Genomic DNA, 20,076 nt, shown 5'->3' on the forward strand with positions numbered 1-20,076 from the left:
TATTTGAGACTCCACTAGATTCCGCTTTAACAGCGGCTTGAATCCAGCTGAACTCTGCTTTTCATAATAACCTGTCTGAAAAGGATAGACATCCTGGGTTATAAAAATCTGTTTCCAGGTATATGTGTTCATATATAATTCGCTGAGGCATGCTGAGGCATCCAATAATGCTTCAAACTTGTCTCAGCCAAGATAAGTTAGGTAGGTTCATCTCAAATCCCCTGTTCTCATTTAGTCAAAATGAAAAATCACCTTTGAGGGATTGTACCTTCTGTAGAACACAAAACAGGACTGATGAGTTCAAAAAATCCGAACACTGAGCTTGCTTGCTAGCTAAAGGAGGTCAGGGCGTTTCTCATTTTGTTCAAAATGTTCATAAACATTCATTTACACATTAAAGGCAACAAAAGCAACGAACAAGGACAAACTGGAAATCAGACTATACTGCAGAGCTCCGTACCTGAGCTCCTTTGTCAGTGCTCCTTTCATGCTGAAGAGAAAGAGGCCTATCACTGGGTGACTCTCTTCAGAGAAGCTCTGTGATACTGTTCAGCTGAACCACCCTTTGCAAAACCTTGTTTTCCTGCTTCAGCTATTAAGAAAATGTACATGATGGAGTCAGACACAGGAGGCTTCAGCCAGGAATCTGTAGTAGAAAGACAAGTGACAGACTGCTACCCAGCACCCTTCTCGGATTTGCAGGAAACAGCAACCTCGTGTTTGAAATCAGTCTCAAACTAAAGGTTATTTTCCTTTCAGTAACCGCACTCCTCAGGGGAGTTTCAGCTAACGTACATCTCACAGAAGGCCTACGTATGTGTTTGGTACTTCAGCTTCTGCCCAACACCAACATTTTTGACTGTATCTATCAGGACCATGTGTGCATCTGTGGATGTCTTTACCCTTGTTGCCATCTCCGCAAATGATATAAATAGCAAAGCATCTCCTGCCCTCAAACCATAGCCAGGCAAAATCCCAGATGTAACAAAAAGTATTGCTGCATCTCCAGGGAGCATCTGGGTTGGTGGGAAAAGGAAGAGAAGTGGCAGGAACTAGTTGTGCTAGTTATGGATATATGGGGTTAACTAACTGTACTGGTAAAGCCTCAACTGGAAAACTATTCAGTTTTGGACTTCCAGTACTAGGTGAATGGTAATAAATTGCAGAGAGAGCAGCAGAGTGCTGCCAAGATGGTCGGCGCCACAAGCATGTGGCCAAAAAGGGGCAGCTGAGAGAACTGGGCTGGTTCAGTCTTGTTTAGTCTGATAAAGAAGAGACTAAGGGATGATTTAATAGCAGTCTATAACTATTTGTAGGGTGTTTACGCACATGAAACAGCCAAAATCTTGGTACTGCCAGATGATTACAAGGGGCAACAACCATCGAGTGTGTCTTGAGTGGACATTACAAAAAACCCCACATGTTATTGGGGATAATACAGGCTACCCATGGAGGTTGGGGAATGGTGGCCTCAGAAGTTCATAAGACTTGGCTAGATAAAGCCATACCTAACCTGGTACGGTGACAATGCTAGTTCAGGAGGTTGGACAGGAAGACTTCCAGACGTTTCTTCCAGCCAACATTTCTGTCACAAACTATAAGCCCTGTTAATTGACAGTAACTGAAACAGCTTCAAAAGAAAATGTGATTGCTCACGGGGGAGGAAAAAATGTCTATGTATGTATGAAAAATGGACTCTGGACCCTGTAAACCCATACAGCCAAACGAGGAAAATGCACTTAGAGATGAGAGCGTTTACTTTTCTGGCAATCTTGCCTTAGCGAGTTTAAGGTCATCAGATAATTTTAAGAGAATAAAAGCAGCCTCATTAAAAAACAGAGTAGTTCCTATTACCTGCTTGGGGCTGGAATATAAAGCCACAAACACACAAAGTTCACTGAGGAGGGCTTTTTTAGACAATACAATACCTGATGTATATTGGATGTTACATATACTTTCAGAGGGATACCCCTTCAGCTGTACAGTCGACTGCTTTGGATGCCAGAAAAGGTACTTCATACGTATTGAATATGACTCCTGTGTTTCCTTCCATAGTAACCTAGGAACCCTGAATTTATTTGCCTGCCACTAGGCAAAGATCTCCAGTCAAGTTTTGAATCACCTCAAGGCTTCTGTGATAGTAAAACCACATAAAAATTAAAACCACATAAAAATTAATCGTGTTTATGCAGCGAGGAGCAGCTGGCCAAGGAATACGGCTTCCCCCCACAATAGCTGAAATCCCTTGTGCTGCTTCTTCCTGTAATGACTTTAATGAGATAAAGCTGTTTACATTTTTTTCAAACCCACTTTGCTTCCTGCATTTCCAGCTGCGATCCACGGTTTGTGCTCAGTACTGGTAACATCAGATTGTCCACAGTTATCATTATATGACCACAAGCTAAGGTTTCAAAAACTTAGGTAAGCAGGAAGGATAGCATCTCTTGTCTTATATAGAATCAAAGATAACAAGGTCAGAAGGGACCTCAAGGATCATCTGGTCCAACCTTTTTGGCAACAAAATGGTCTAGACAAGACGGCTCAGCACCCTGTGTCTGCTCACTGTTTACTCCATGCATGTTCTGTGTGATAGACAGTTTAAAAGGCTACAGGAGGACAGCAGAAAGACAGGCTGCTTTGCTCTGGCATGGAAGCAAGCAGTGTGGTGCAACACACAGAGCAGGAGAAAGCCACTGGACGAAGGACAACAATAGCAGGAAGCCTGCGGGCTGGCTGTAGACTTGAATGAAGTAGGAGACTTGCCTGTAACACACACAAATAACCTGCAGGTTGCTGGGGAAAGTGACACTTTCCTTGGGTGTGAGATGGGACCATGCAATCTGGGAAGCTGCTCAAAGCTACACGGTATGAGCAAGAGGAAAAATCTAGCCCTCATAGGCAGAGAGCAAAGATTTGGTTGTGAACACTAGGAAAAAAAACCCCATCTCCACAGAAGATCAGAGTATCTCTGTCAGCAATTACCTTGCCCTCATCTGTATACTCATCAAATCCAGCATTAGAGACTGGACGTCCTTCTGATATTTCAGGCATATTCCCTTCAAGAAAAAGGTGCAGGTGTATCTGTGCCTCTGAGCATCTGAGTTTCCTGTCAGCACAGCTTAGCAATCTCACTTCCAGTCACAACACTAAGGGGTTCATACCATTAAGTGAGCATTTCCACGTCACTTGAAGAAAACGCAGTTTGGGTATTCCTGGGAACTTTCCTAGAGATGAAAAATACTGATTTTTATGGATGGAAATTGTAACATTTATTTTAAAACATGTGGTCAAGTCATTGTTACCACACTGCTAGCCATTCACTGCAATGTGGTTTGCCATCTGCATGGCTTGTCAGAGAACCTGTGGTGCATTCAGGAATTATACACTGTCCTGTTAAATATGGAAGCCCACTTATTTCTCTCTAGGAGAATTCTTAAAGCATCTCTACAAAATTATATAAACATTGTAAAGGATGCTCATTGTGCTATCTGAAGACTGATTTCACTTTCTCTCCTTAGATTACTTTCGGAGTCTCTTCTGTTTCATGTTTGGTTCAGACAAAAATCAGCAGCTGAAGAACTCTGGGTTGCTCTGCAATAACAACCTAGAACAGACTGGGGAGGAAGGTATCAACACAGCCTGAGCAAGAACTCACACTTCAAGAATCCAAGAGGATTTTATGCATGAACCTTAACAAGGCTGTTTACAGATGGTGAAAGTCTCCCGTCAGCATCCCTTTACATTTTCTCTGTATAAATATCAACAATCTTGCTGGACAATTGGCGAGACGTTAGGAAGCTTACTACATGCTGGGCTCTGAAGCTATCTAGTTTTAAAGAGCAAATGACTCATTTAATAGATATGGTTCAGTTGAAAGAACATTCTTTAGAGCTTAGTAAGAAGTTTAAACCACATTACATTAGAAATCAATGAGCCAAAAATCTGGATCACTGAGGTCATGGTTAATAAAGACAGTCTTAAATTTTATTTTCATATCCTGTTTTTGGTCTAAACATTCAACCTCATTTTTAAACATGGTCTGGATGTAATTCACCATTCCACACAAAGACACTGGTTCTTTTTCTCATATTTACTCTCTTCAGTAATTTCAATGACAATGAACCTGATTTACACCAGAAGAGATGAATACTTTTGCTGGTATTTTCCAAAAAATCATCCACCAAACCCACAAAACACAGTCCAATTTAATGGTGCCATTTGGAGCTTTCCTGGCTGCATGACATACAGCTTCTGTTTGCTATGTGGCATTAAAAATACATAGGAAGGAGCCCACTGTTTGCTTTCTCCTTTGAACGGCAGATTACTCATTTCTCATTGTCTAAGCCAGTGTAGACTGGAATTGATGGTTGGGCATTTCCCTCACTGGAAACCAGGTTGCCTCTGGTCTGTATACAGACTGAAAGCTTGATAAACAAATTTGTATATTAATTAGTGCTTATGTTTAAGATCCACTATTCATACAAAAGCATTTCAGCAAACAGGCTTTGGATCATTCAAGCAGTGAGCCACCTGAAGTTCTTTTTTCAGCTTCTTGACAGGAGAAGCTCAGAAAGGAACAAGATGGGATATTTATGTCTTTAACCCCCTGCCCCCTGTATTTCCTACAAAATGAAGACATTGCAAGTCTGAAGGAGCTTTTTGGTTTGTGCTTATTTTTACTGAACCCACTACTGAGAAATTCAGCTCTTAGCAAAGGAAAGGAAGACCAAGAGTCTAGGAGCTGTGTGGCAGAAGACAGATACCCCACCCTTGGGCTATAAAAGCTTAAAGTTGTAGTAGTGGTACAGTATACTTCCTGAAGCACTGTTCTTAACACACAAGAGAAAAACATTTCTTGTTGAAAAGAAATACTGTGTCTTGGGGTTGTGAAGGAAACATCCGCTGTCTTGAGTAAAACATCTAGGTAGAGGGAGAAATGTAGTATTGATGAAAATGCAGATATCTCAGATTTCCACACACAATTCTTCAGAAATTATTACTATCAACATTATGCCTGAACTGAAAGCAAGGTTACAGTGTCAGTGGTAACAGGAACCCCAGATGGCTAGACTAGTATTACTACTGAAGAACCCTAGGGTCACTTATTCATTCTATTATTAACAGCTTTGGCCATTCAAATAGTCATACACTTTCATCAGTTTCAAAATAGGAACCAAAAATGAAAAGGAGAGAGCTTCTATCACTTGAAATTTGGTTTCAGTATAACCAAGTCCCATTGCTCAGACACTAAGTCTTAACGATCCACATGCTGCACACTGTCTCCCAGATTCCTGGCCCGGGCTAACTCACGACAGAAGTTTTTAACCCAAGGTATTCTCACAATTGCCTTCTGGATTCGAAGTAGTGTATTTACAAAAGGCAAACAGGTTACATGAAAATTCCCTATTTTATTGAAGTTCTAGTCTTTGACTTAAGAGTCATCTGTCATCAATGAAAGCACAACTCATACATTGCCATGATTACTACTGGTGCACTTTGCATGTCTCGCGTTCTGACACGGTGTGGTTTTGTCTCCTTACTTTCCATCATGTGTCCTCAGATATATTTTAAACACCTCCCGCTCATGTCTAGGCACAAGGACACCTGAACTGGTATCAGCTGCATATTCAATAATTTTTTTTTTACTTTTTTTTTAATGATATTGATTAGAAAATGCCCATCTGCTTTTTTTCAGCTTTTGAGATTTCAACATTTGTATAGGAGGAACACAGAAAACCACGAAATAGATTTATAGCTTTTCTGCAATACTAACACATTTATATCATTTGTATCATCCATCTATCAGCACCAGTTTATTCCAGTGAGCATAAGGTCAATATGACTACTACTAGATTAATTCTGTGCTGCTATATAGGAAAGAAGCCTTTAAATATCAATTGTTAGTGGAGGAAGAAGGCTCATGTTAAAAAAATTGAAGGACATACAACGATTTTCCTGGAGAAGTCAACAGAATAAATAGGATTCCAATACTAATATGTTTGAAACCTTCAAGTGATTTCTAAAAAGGAAGGCTTGAACAATTTGGTCTGTTCAGCCCATTCTCCTGCTGGGTCCCCATAAGTTGTTGCAACATCCAGCAATGTTGGTTGTCTGAAAGAATAATCAAAATAAACCTAAGAAAATGTCCTATCTCCTAGCCCATTTTTCTTCCTCCCTTCCTTCCCCCTTTCTTTTTTAATTGCTTCCCTGGTGAAGGCTTTATAAATCTTCTAGACACGGTTGTTCTGGAAATACACATTCTTGCCTGGTTGTTATACCCAAGAGTCAAAACTGATTCAGAAAGCTACTGCTGTAGTAAGCCAGTGAAAGACTTCAGAGTAAGCAAAATAGCAAAGATTTACATTGCAAGGCTGGATGAGATTGTCCCTGCCTCGGCTTTCTGTTCTGCAGCCTCTGTGAAGAGCAATGTAGGAGCAAAGGCAGCAAAATGTTTAGGTGCTGCCTCTCTACAGCTTTGTCTAAAACCACACAGGCCTCTCCCCAGCTGTTCAGACCAGCCATCTACTGCAAAAATCTTCCCTCTCCCTCATGTGCCATTGGATTCTTCTTAAGAGAAACACAAGTGAACATGATGAAGTGTGAGGAATCAAGACAAAAATACAACCTGTGTTCACAGAGAAAAGAGGTGAGATTAAGAGTTTTATTCCTGGCAAATTTATTTCTGGGATTGATAAGGAACACCTATCCTCTCAGTTTGTACAACCTGCTCCCAAACCCACAAAAGCAAGCTTTGCTTTGCTTTCCAGTTGAAGGACATTCTTTTTCTCCTAGTCTTTGCCATGGAAGAAAGAAGCTGGGGTGAAGAATAAATTGTTCTGGTGATAGTTAATGGTTCTGATAGTTTCAAATTGTACAACACAATTCCCGAGTTTCACTGACTGTCTTATGTATTAAAACCAGTAGGCACAGAAAGCTCAAGAAATGCTGCAACAACAACATAATGCACATTGCAATTCCTTTTTTCCAGACTGAAAATTGTTTTCCTAAGCAACTGCTCCACAATAAGCTATTTTGTATTACAAATATTTTAAACATTTTCCCCCATATAACTGGATTTTAGGCACAAAAAAAATATGAACTACTGTAAGACTTTATATTAAATTATACACAGAGGATGTAGATAGCTTCTGCATAAAGCCATATGATGCCTAAATGACAGTACAAACAGAAAAATACCAAAAATTATCCCTTATGCTTGATATAGTGGTCTCAGAAAAAAAAAAAGAAAAAAAAGCAATCAAATACAGTGCACATTGCAAGAAATGTCTCAGGAAGGAGCCCTTCAGTAAAGACCTACAAAGAAATTAGGGTGCCACTTTTAATGCAGAAGCAGAGCATTTTGCAGTTTAGCCATGATTTGTATTTGTCCCTTTTACAAAAGTAAACACCCACACTGGCCCACATATTTGATTGCTGCACCTCAGTGCTTCACAGCACAATCTACTATGCTGGGAAGACTTTGTTGACATCTAAACCACTTCCATATTACTGTTTTAATTCAGATCACAAACACATCTTGAAAGTGAATTTCCCAGTCATCTCCACTTAATCTGCTTTGGTTCATACAGATTGGGCTTGGAGCACAGAGCTTCCAAGGCCAAGCCAGAGCCCATCCAACATACAACTTCAGTCACTAAAATGTGTCCAGTTATAAGACTGCACAAGAGTGAAGGATCTCCTCCCACCCCCAAACCCTCTAAGCAACACTCTTAAGTTTTCCTAGTGCTTCATACTTGTTGCTTATGCACACTTAGCTTTGCCTCCACATGTCTAAACAGGCATTTGTTATCAAAATGTCTCCAAGAGGATTATTCTTAAAACCAGTTAATTAAAATGTCCAATTAAATGTCCTTTACCTATGTGAAAACTGTATTATGGTCCCTGATAAATACTGCATTTGAGACATGACATTAAAACAGTAGCATCCAGACTAAAACTTAGTCCCATGGTGGATGTTACTTAAGGAAGAACCATGTACCTTGAACACAGCTGCTTCTGTCAGCAAAGGGCGTAACAGATTTGCAAACAAAGTTATCTGTCACATTTGGAAATAAAATGTTTTCAATTGGATGAGAATAAGCAAAATAACTACTGAAAATACTTCAGTGTAGTGCAGATAGTTACAATAACATTTGTTTTCAAGAACTGAGCGAAAAAGAGCTAAAATGAGCGCTGGATTACAAACCCCTACACAAACCTAACATTGTCCCTTCAGAACAAGCTGATTATCAAGTTCATTTCAGTTGGCATGGCCTTCCAAAGCCATGGATCAACCAGTCCTCACAGAAACATATTCACAGACAAATTGCCCAAGTTGTTCAGTGCTGGTTTTGGCAAGGGCTCCAGCCAGATGGGTTTGCTAATGACTCCTGTAAGGTGCTTAAATCAGAATCTAGTGTAATACATGACTGCCACATTTAATTATGCTGTTAATGCAGCTTAATGGATATTGTTTGGTATGCAAAAGTCAGAGTTTTTGATGAAAAATACAAAGGCAAGCTAATCTTTTTCATTTGAAAGCCTCTATTATCTGCCCATGTGAAACCTTCCCAAGAGCAGTCGTTCAGAACAGGCACTACAGCAAAGGCAGACATGTTTTCAACTCGCAGAACATTTCTGACCCAACATGCAACAGCAATGGACACAGAATTTTACTTGCATTGGTTGAATATATTTTTTAAGTATCCAATAATTTTCTGTAGGTTGAATGCATTCAGTTGCTGAAAGTAAACCCATCTTGAACTATTGTTTTTTTCTCTCAGTAAGGTAACTTAAATGTGCTCATTATCTTCATTTCATTTTGCAAAACTTTACTCTTTTGGTGTAGACTTTAAACTCAGTACTATACACACAAAGCATCTCACACATGCTAATGCTGCAATCAAATCTGTAATTGCAGGCACAAGAAGATGGCAAGCTATTTGCTGCCATAATTGTTGTAAAGTAATATGAGAAAACTAGACCCCTTTTCAAAACCGTCTTTAGGATGTGTTTTTCTGTAGAGCTGCTTTTTTTCTCCTACGTCACAAATCAACGCCTATGAATAGCCAAAACAGCTTTTGTTTCTTGTCCCAGGAAGCTGCCTCCTCAGTTATAGGAAAGGACACACTGAAGAAACTAACTTTGATAACACTGACAATCCCTCACTGGCAAAAAGGGATCGTTAAGAGCAAGCTGGTTGCACTGCCTCTGGACTGAGAACCCAGAGTGGGCTGAATGGGAACCTGACCTATTACTGGTGACAGTGATCAGATATGATAGAGTAATTTAGGTTTAGATTTTTAACGTTTATTAAAAAAGCAGGATGTATGTTCGTTTCAAATTAAACAGTTAAAAATGTTAAAGCATACAAACAAATCAATTGTGTACTAGCAGCATCCAATTGTTAGAATTTTCTAGAACTCCTCAGTACAGTCTTGGCAAGCTAAAAATATTACAACTTGCAACCAACTGACCTCACCATAGTGCAGATAAAACAAACTTTATAAAAACAACAATTTAAGGTTAAATAAGCTTAAATAAAGGTGTTAAATACAAGACACTTGATCAAAGCTTCTGTACAAAGATAAACAAATTTGGCATTGTACAATTGATTGGCTGGCTCACACCATACATGATTCCAATAGTTAAGCAGTCTAACTGTTTGGATGAACATCAACTATACAAAATTAACTGAAGTCGGAAGTGGGCTAACCCCAGTGAGCCATTTACAAGGCATGTCTATTTTAGAAAATCAGAACACTGTTTATATTCAGGCACCATTTGTTCCTGCAAATAAATAATCTCTAATGTATCTGCATCCAAACTAGTGTTAAACACATCAGTGCTAACATTTTATAAACACAGCTTTGTGACTATTCACTATACCTCCATTCTTATTGCTATGACAATGTGGACTGTGGAAATAAAACTACTGTACATACAAAAAAATAGAGCACCTTTTAAACATTAAAGTATATGTCTGGTTATTCTTTTTATCTTACAATACCGAAGCCCAAGCTAATGTAAATTGCTTTAACATCTTCACCAGCGCACCTGAAATGCAGGAACTAAAACCCCAAATATTCCTCTTCAGGCAAGCCCCAGCCAGAGCATCTTCTAAAAATGTCTAAAATGACACTAAGGATTTTTTACATTCATCTGCACACAAACAAATATCTGCTATTCTCTGCTTTCTTCATATGAATTTAAAGATGAATTACCACAGTTCTCTCTCCTTTTCAAATGACTAAAGCTGGATAGAGAACGCAGCAGAAACACCTAAAATGGATTGTGAACACAGTGAAATTATTACCCCGCTAATTCAAAAAAATGCAGCTGTTACATTGCTCAAATAAGTATTTTCCAGGGGCCCCATCATTAGGATTTTTTATCTATTGTATTGAAAAACCATTCTGTAAATTTCCTCAGTTGAGCAGCTGCTGTTTGAGACTCCTCCTGAAGCCTCATGTTATCTTGTCTCAGATGTTGTACCTCTGCTTGGAGAACTGCCTTGTCCTGTTTTTCCTGGTTAACAAAGATACAAGTTGATTAAAGTGAGTAGTTGTGAGGACAGCATTTATTTTTGTGGTCAATATTTCTGTGCAAGTCATACGACTATATTTCGTTGAGATCCCTAACCCGTTCTGACAACTACTAAGTTAATTCCCCAAATAGCCTACAACCACCTCATTCATTCTGAGAAAATACTGTAAGTTAAAAGGAAAACTAGATGTTACCTTAAGTATAAAAATTGTTTTCTCCATTTAACAACAACAACAAAAAAGGCATTAAAAGGGTGAGAAGTTTTCAGTTATTACAAGTCATAGTGAGAGCCCAAGTCACAAGGATTTGAATTCAAATACATATTAAGGAAGAAAAAATATCTAATTTCATAATTTTCCCTTACATGATTATTTTCTTACCAAATCAGGCTCATTTCTACCAGTCTTGGCATTGTCTCCAGCTTAGAAATTATACAGCAAATGAGACACAGGGCATGTCATTGTTACAGGATCAAAATACCACAAGGCAACAGGGATGATGAATTGGATTGTTAACTACTTGAGATTACTGCCTATGTCCGTATCTCTATGCTCTGTTACATCCAAGGTACAATAAATAAAGTGCCTCATCTTTTCTGGGGCATGACTATAGGTAGGGTAGGCATTCTGGAGTAAAGACCCATAAACTACTTTACTTTGCCTTGGGGCAGCTTGTTCACATAGCCACTCCTGCAGGACCTTTGGCACCTCTGTGTTCTGATCAACCACTGGGCTCTACCATTCATTAATTACACTGTCTAGTTTAACTAACATACTTTTTTCAAGTCCTTGATGAATTCAGCATAAAAATATAACTATTACACCTGGAGAGTAGTAATACTGATAATGATCTTTTACCTTTCTCAGGTCAGTTTGTAGTTGCCGGAGAATGACTTCTAGCTGGTTTACTTTTCCTGTCAGAGTACTCGGAGCATGTTCCCTGTAAAGTAAACCACTACCTTCACTCTCAATTAGTTAAAATAATTTTCTCCCCCAACTTTTGCAGAGTAACACTTTCAGTGACAGCAAAGGGAACAAATCAATTTAGGCATAGTTAGGAAAGCACAGACAAAACCAGCATCAGCAAAAGACTATTACTGAACACAAACCCGTTGCTACAATATCTGAAATGTGACACTACCTCTCAAATTAGTCAGAAATGACAATGATTTTAAGAAGGAATGTTTTCAGAATTATTTGCACATACCCTCACTGTGGAAGTCAAATTTGCTGCTAAACAGTGAGCCAAGCACATTTGTGAACAAGCTGCTTTCCGGTAAGGACTGTACTAATCTGAAGCAAGCCACAGCAGCAATTATTGTCAACCAAAAAAGCTGTTAAGAGTTCTTTTGTCTGGCCTGCAGTTGTGTCATTTCCAGTAAAGGATAAACCTATGGCTTTATGAAGACAAATATTTTGTTTAAAGGTCAAAACATGAAATATTGCCACAGGTTAATCAAATGCATAACTGAAGGAAAACACAGTGAATAGCTTCCATTTTCTGTATGGCAATGAGCACTGTGGGAGATTGTTCCATACATGTTATAGGTGAAATTAGCCATGATGTGAATCATTTTGTCTGGAAGAGAGAAGTTTTATATACAAAGCTGAATCGACTGCTTCATGCAAGTGCACAAATTTGATAGATCTGTCGATGCTAAAAGTGGAACGTCTTTAATAGCCTCTTGCAATTTTTACTAGGCCGGGGAAAGATTTGGAAGTCATTACAATAAATGTGCTTTACCGTGTAAGTAAGTTAATTTGTGTAAAATTGGTTCAAATTAAAATGCGATAGCCTAGCAAGCAAGAAGAATTTTCTGTCTGTTTCTTGCTCTTCCATTCCTGCAACTGAAGAGCAAAACCAATGATAAAGCACCTTTTTCTTTTAAAGTGTGCTAGTGGACATATACTGCTGAATCTGTGTTTTTAACAGGTATCTTCCTCACAGTAGGGAAGATGGGGGAAAAAAAAATAAACAAAACCAAAACCAAACAAGCAAAAAAAGACAAACCAAAAAACCAAACAAATGAAACCAAAACCAAAAACAAAAAACCCCAAACCAAACCAAACCCCATAAAAACCGAGAAAAGAATAATTTCTCACAGAGCACTAGCAAGAATTTTAAGAATTGGAGAGTCTGGCATTAAAATTTCCTGCAGTCCTCAGTTACAGGTTCTCTTCATTAATTCACTTATCTATAAAAGAAAATTATGGATCTGCAAGTAGTTAATAGTTGCAACAGATAGGTAGGAACACCCGTTTCAAGCTCTGAGCCATTTGCTGCAGATCAGGTTATTTCATACTATACTATACAGTTGAGCTGCTATCATCAGTTGTACTCAAATGAAAATAAAAGAAAGCATGACAAATTACTATTGCATAGGAAGGATACAGAGAAAAATCCGAGCAGCTGAAGCTCTGCATCTAACCATAGTCTACATTAGAGACCTGTTCTAATGAAGGTGCTATATCTGACTATACACTACAAACTTTCTAGGTAGGAGTGCTCAGAGGCTGATTCCAAGAAACAGCATTTTTCACAGTTAAAGACGTGGTCAATCAGAGTAACAGGTCTCCCATCAAGTATCAGTGAAACACAGAGGCTATCTGATGTGCACCATTAGGAGAAAATCTTTTCTTAAAAGATTTTTGCAATAAATACACTTTAATTCTGACATACCCAGCAGCCTCAAGGAAATCTTTTCCATCTGTGGGACTCTCATCCAAAGGTAACTCTTGTGTTCCTTCCAAACCCTGAGCTTGCTGCATATCATTCAAGGTGCAAAAAGATGCTACTCTCTGATCTGTAAAAAAAGTAACATAAGGATATATTTAAAGCTGGACATATATACAAAATAAAAGACTATATTACAGCCATTATCCTGGTTCAGTTAGAAAAACTGATGCATATTTCTACATCACAGCTTTGAAAATAATCAGCAGATGTAAAGTTTATTCCAACTAGTTGGCTTCCCCACATCTGCATCCAAAGGCAACCCCAAAGCAATTATTTTTTGTGTCTATCAGTAGAGTAAGACAGACTTGCTTGGACCAGTCAATGCTGATATGAACAGTAAATTGATCTTGATGAAATCTGCAGAAAACCATTTGAGAGTTCAGGGCCACAATCAATGACAACAATAATTCCACAAACAGGTTTGCATCTCCCATGGACTTAAAGCCATCAGATTCCTCAGAAATCTGCTGTTCATTTTGTACTGTTTTGCTGTTTCAAGAATTTGCAGAACCTAATGGTAATCTGCGTACTTGAAAAACAATAAATTCACACTCTTTTCATCAATTGAGTTTTTGTTATATATATTACTAAGGAATGCTATTATCTACATTGGATTCCACTAGAACACAATCTAACAAGCAGAGATGTAATTACCTATGGATATACAGTGTGGTTGCCAAAATACATCAGTCACCACATAATAGAAGTATGCCATGCAGATCATCATTGCACAGAACAGGAGTAAATGATGCATTCATTAGGATTTAATTTGTCATCTTTAAAAAAACAAAACATCCATATTCTGTGGAGATCGATTTAACTTTTATTTCTGTCAAACAAAATTCCATGTCTGTAGGCTTGTGTAAGTTCTGGTGACAACATGCCTGCCTTGCCCTTTCTCCCCTTGCTCTACCACCCCGCAGGCCCAAAGCTTGCATTATCATGCACACGTGCAAACATAGGAAATATTAAAGAAAGTTTACAAAAGGCAAAAGTCATCAATCCCAGACCATCACCTAGAAACGGCGTGTGATGATAGAACGGCCCAAATTCTTCATCTGAGTCAAAACCTGGAATAAGATTTAGAATGTTCCTATAAACAAGACAGTCCATCTCCACTGAAGCAGCTGTGGCCCTCATGTACAGTGCACTCAGTGAGATATTCCCCATACAAGCCATGCTGGCTCTCACTTGAAGCCTTGCAATGCCATTTTTACACAACACTAACATTACAGTGAAGCATGAGATATCATGCCCCATCCCTTTAACAGTAGTACCCAGTATTGCGACACAACATGAGAACTTGGCATGACACCTTAAAGACAACCCTCGAAACTATTAGCGCTCCAACAATGAATACAGGCTAGACCACTTTAACTAGGAAGGAAATTTTGTTTAATAAGCTCTACCAAATAAAAATAGGAAATCACTGGAAGCTCTTTGAAGGAAATTTTTTTTGTAAATGAATAGTTTTAAGGAATAGCAAGGAATGAAAATTCATTCAATAATATAATGAAAAAAGGTGCATGCAATTTTTTGCCCAATTTTAAAAGATCACAGATCATTTCCCCTGCTTTTATCCTTACTTCTGGCTGCTGCCACATCTTGGCAAATATGAACAGACTTTTTCATACTGCTGACAATATGGTAAGAATTTTAAACACTTAAACAATGACATCATTTACAGATTTAAAACTCTCCAAGTTGAATAGATTTAATTAGAACGTATACGCAAAAATAGTTTCCCAGATCAAACACAGTATGTAGGCCAGAAACAAGACAGTGAAAGCAGTTTGGAGTGCATATCTAATCACTAACTTCACCTTTATACTGTTCACCTTTTCATTACCACTTGTTAGAGGAAAACAAAGCCAGCAACAAATGTTTTGCTGTTGCTGTTTTTTCTATGGCAAACAGTTGGTAACATGGGGCATTGTGTCTCAGAGGCAATTCTATTATAATATAATAAATCTCTATTTCCTCCCTCTGCTGACTAAGCTTAATTAAAGAGAATTGCCACTTGTCTGGTTTATTTTGTCAGTTGAGAAAGCATTTTGTCAGCTTGATCTCCCCAGCAGTATCTGAAAGCACCTTTTTCTTGATAGATAAAACCAGGTACATGCAGCTGTTAATAAAATCACAGGATGTCATTTTAAAACACAATATTTTTAAGTATTTTTGCGTTATTTCAACCCACAATAAAAATATAAAAAGATGATGTTTGCAATGAAGTGTAATGTGTGGATGAACTTCTTCTTCCTTGTATAATCCCTAACGAATTTCAACTCCACAATTTAAAAGTAACAACACCTGGAGTAGGAAATAAATTGTTAAACCTTTTCTATTTTCCTAGTATAACTTAAATATATTTTGCTGATATTCATATCTTTCTTTACAAAACAGGAATCCATATTCTCACATTCATCAGGTGAGGAATTAAGTCACTATGCGGCCAGTAATAACTAGGGAGTCTCCAATGATATAACATACTATTTAAATTCCTACGTTGCTCTTCAAAGAGTAGCTAGTTCCTCAATTTTCAAAAGCCAGGTTAGCATCAAAATCATTCTCTGAACAAGATAGTTAGTACTTCAAAGAGCAGTATCTTCCTGCTGATTTTTGGTTTATTTGCTCTTAACAGAATTGGCTTGACTCTATATTTATGAAAATGAAATCAAAGCTACCTTCCACTAACAGTTAATCTTTCAAAAGAAAAATCAAGCGTATTTCTGGCTATGATGCTGTAGATATAAATTCTGTTTCTTCCAAACCACAGGGACACCTACTATTCAGTTTAAGTGATACGTGCATACTAAACGGAAGAACATGCATGTAAATCTCACAGCTCTCATTTTTATCTGGGACATCCTTTCCAAACCCCACATAGGACCCGAGCATAGAAAAGTATTTACAAAAACATATTCGTGTTTATGTTCAAACTTTAAGCAACAGTTGTCTTTGGTCTTCCTAAAATTCATGTGTCACTTTAAAATGATAGAATTGTACAGTTGTAACCAGTAGGAATTTGAATCTGGATTTTCATTGTTCCAGACTACTAACAGAGGCCAGAAAAAAAACTTCAGACAATTCTGATGCACTCGAAAGCAGAAAAGGCTAAAATTAATATAGCACATGAAGCTGATCTCTCATTATTAAGGCAAAGTCTATTCACAAACATACACTGACATCTGCACTGAAGCAAAAAAGTTACACATGCATGAACTAGAAATGACCAAATGTTAACAAAATATTTTATCTTTTTATTTTTTTCCAGCAGTTTAACACACTGATTAAAATAATTATCTGCCTTGCTGAATGCTTCACTTCTTTCTCATTATGTTATGTGTAGCATTACTTGCATTAAGCTATAAAGATTTTTAAATGAAAGATTAAAATAATATTAATTATAGTAGCACAGATGCTTCTGCAAAGATAAATTGGCAGTAAGAAACACCACATTCTGATTGGCACTAGTAGATATTTATAAAAATAACCTGGGTAAAAAGTCAGAAGTTGAAACCACCTATTTTAATGAACTAAATCAGAGACATCAGAGGGACTTTCATAGGCTGTTAATGCCCACAGGATTATTTACCAAACACTAAACAGCTATTTTAAAGCACAATAAATCCAGTTTAAGGTAGCACAAATGGTAAAAAGTTCTATTTATAATAACAATTCATACTGATGTTTGGTTCAGTTCTCTTCCGTAATGACAGTAACAGATATGGATGGTATCTGTTGCTTCTCCTTTTATTCCCCAAAACATCAAAAAGATCCAAAATTAGCCACCAGCAACATAATTCACATGTTGAAAGCCAGTCCTTCTTCCCTAACCTGGAGATCTATTGGAAGGATAATACAAAAAGATAATTAAAAAAAAAAAAAAATGCATTCTCTTCCATATTCCTCTCTGAGATTTTTTTAATTCTGCTTTTTCTATTTTGGCATTCCAATTTATTCTGTAAATCCTCATCTTTATCTTTACTCAGTTCAACATGCTTGCTTTTTTTTTTTTTTGCTTCAACTTCTCATTTTTCATGACACCTGCCCTCCCTAAACCCCTGCCTCTTTTGCTGTACAGTCATAGCCACCTCTATCAAATCTTTAGCGTTTGCTTCAGGGATGGATACAAAAATATTACGACAGTGTACTTCCAGCATGTCACCTGCTCCTTGGTTACTGCCTCTCTGCTTCTCCCACCAAAAAAAGAGAAGGGAACTGGAAATACCCAGTCCATTCACGAAAGAAATGGAAGGCCACCCCTTGCTACTGACTAAATGCATGACAAAGATGACCTCTGGATAAATATCAAACACTATGCCCTGTGAAGGAAGCAGTGCGAAGACTTAAAGTAACATTGTACTGTGTTCCAGCTTATGGACACTGACCCTCAACGAACACGGCTCAAGCAAAACTCCATATTGACACAGCTTCTGGAGCCTGTGGAGTTAACACCTGCACAGCTCATCACTATGAAGACCTGCCTTAAGAATAACAGAGGATTTTCAGGAGAACTTTGAAGTAAATATTCAGCTTCCCACAAAAGTTCTTGCCAAGCAAAGGCAGTGAAAATGACATGCTCACAAAGTGAAAAGCATTATCACAGAATCATAGAATACTTAGGGTTGGAAAGGACCTTAAGATCGAGTTCCAACCCCCCTGCCATGGGCTGGGACACTTCACACTAAAACATGTCGCCCAAGGCTCTGTCCAACCTGGCCCTGAACACCACCAGGGATGGAGCATTCATAACTTCCCATCATACTTTCAATTAAAAAATAAAAAGTACTGGCTTACTTCACCTTCGTAGATTACAGTTTAAAACCTACTGTTCTACACAGGACCAAGGCTTCAGTTCAGATAAAAGCTAATACTGATTAATAAATAACCGTCAACTGTTTATTTGGGGGAAGGGCAAGGTAGCTAAAAAATGAGACCAGTGTTCTTGTTGCACCCATGACTAAGCTCTGAGTACAGATAATGGTAGCAAAAATCTTGCTAGTATGTTTAATTCTTAATCCAATTAATATCAATATTATAAGCACCTAAAATATTTTAAGACAGACAGATGAAGGATTGTGAGGCCCGTGTTATGGATGTTGAACTGATCAAAATATCTAAGTTGTGAACACACAATCCAGAGAGATCACAGGAGAAATTCCCTGACGCTGGAATCAGACTGGTAATTCTAATTAATCAGTATTAAGAAAAGACCTTGTACAAAATCTTGCATCCAGGTTCTAGAACAGAATACAACTTTGAAATACCAGGTCGGCAAAGCCAAAATAGAGCACAACTCCAACACTAACTTCTTCAATTAGTATTAAAAAGTCCTATCTGGTTTGTGTTCTTTTTTATTGAAGGTCCAGGGGGGTGAAGGGTGTTTATTTGGGATTTTTTTTTGAGATTGCCCTATATAAATGTTATCACATTTTCACCCAGTTCAATAGAAAGATCAGAGCAGTATTACATTCAGAAGTGGGCGAACTTTAGAACCATCCACCCTCTTTTCACGCTGATATAATGCAGAACAACAATTCCAAGCTATTTTTAAATAGTAAGCTGAAGCAACCCCTCAGTCAACAACATTAAAATACATAGGGAAGCTGCATCTGCTAGTTCATATCCAGCATATTCACTCTCAGTGATTTTTTTGACATGCCTATCAGTTATTCTTTTTAAATGACATTCAAACTGCAAGATGTAAGATAGAGAAAGTTGAACAACAGCTTAAAAATTCAATTTCTTGTAAAAAAATCAAATTGCAGTACTGTGAATTTAGTCAAAACATTTTATAAATCCTCTAACATATACAGATGTCTCTACTGCAGAGTCCTAAACAGAAAAGGATTAAATTCCTTCATAAAAAAAAATAGATTATTATTTACTACTCAAATTCTTACAATACTTTAAAAAAAACCCACAAAACAAAACCCAAAACAATGAACAATGTTGGCTGATATTCAACGAACACCTGCTACAAGCTCAGGAGTGTTGCGTCCCTACTAGAAGGAAGCGCAGCAGGAGGGCCAGGAGACCTCCATGGATGGATAAGGAGCTGCTGAGGAAACTTAGAAGGGAAAAAAAAAAGCTTATAAAAGGTGGAAGCAAGGACAGGCGGCCTGGGAAGAGTACAGGGATGTTGCCCGGGAAGTTAGGGACCAGGTTAGGAAAGCTAAGGCCCAGTTAGAGTTAAGCTTGGCTAGGGATGTGAAAGATAACAAGAAGGGATTCTATCGGTACATAGCGAATAAAAGAGATACTAGGGACAACGTGGGCCCTCTCCAGAAGCTCTCAGGTGAACTAGCTACACAGGATTTGGAGAAGGCTGAGGTTCTGAATGACTTCTTTGCCTCAGTCTTCACTGGCAAAGGCTCTGACCGCACCACCCAAGTCTTGTAAGGCAGACGCAGGGACTGTGAGAATGGAGACCTTGGGCCCACTGCAGGAGAGGAACTGGTTCGAGACCATCTTAAGAACCTGAACGTACACAAGCCCATGGGTCCTGATGAAATCCATCCACGGGTCCTGAAGGAGCCGGTGAATGAAGTTGCTAAGCCACTGGCCAGTGACCAGCAGGTCAAAGGAGGTGATCCTGCCCCTCTACTCTGCTCTTGGGAGACCTCACTTGGAGTTTTGTGTGCAGTTCTGGTGTCCTCAACATAAAAAGGACATGGAACTGTTGGAACAAGTCCAGAGGAGGGCCACGAGGATGATCAGGGGACTGGAGCACCTCCTGTGTGAAGACAGGCTGAGAAAGTTGGGGCTGTTCAGCCAGAAGAGAAGGCTGCG

General features: G+C 38.4%; 1 protein-coding gene across 4 annotated transcripts in view; it reads right to left on the reverse strand.

Moving 5' to 3' along the window:
• Positions 1-9,287: 9,287 nt before the first annotated feature.
• Positions 9,288-20,076, reverse strand: part of SIPA1L2 (signal induced proliferation associated 1 like 2) — a 146,796-nt gene continuing 136,007 nt past the window's right edge. For 2 of the 4 annotated variants that reach the window (XM_061378816.1, XM_061378815.1), the window contains exons 20-23: positions 14,298-14,351; positions 13,225-13,348; positions 11,403-11,484; positions 9,288-10,527 (exon numbers count right to left, since the gene is read on the reverse strand). In XM_061378816.1, coding sequence (XP_061234800.1) covers positions 10,381-10,527; positions 11,403-11,484; positions 13,225-13,348; positions 14,298-14,351 — 407 coding nt within the window. In that variant the 3' untranslated portion in view covers positions 9,288-10,380. The remainder of the gene's footprint in view (positions 10,528-11,402; positions 11,485-13,224; positions 13,349-14,297; positions 14,352-20,076) is intronic. The other 2 variants (XM_061378819.1, XM_061378817.1) reach the window with 1 other exon arrangement.

Source organism: Neopsephotus bourkii, unplaced genomic scaffold (genome assembly GCF_033783945.1).
Source record: "Neopsephotus bourkii isolate Nb327-2 ecotype Australia unplaced genomic scaffold, CSIRO-AGI_Nbou_v1 NB_1767, whole genome shotgun sequence".
NCBI lineage: Eukaryota > Metazoa > Chordata > Aves > Psittaciformes > Psittacidae > Neopsephotus > Neopsephotus bourkii.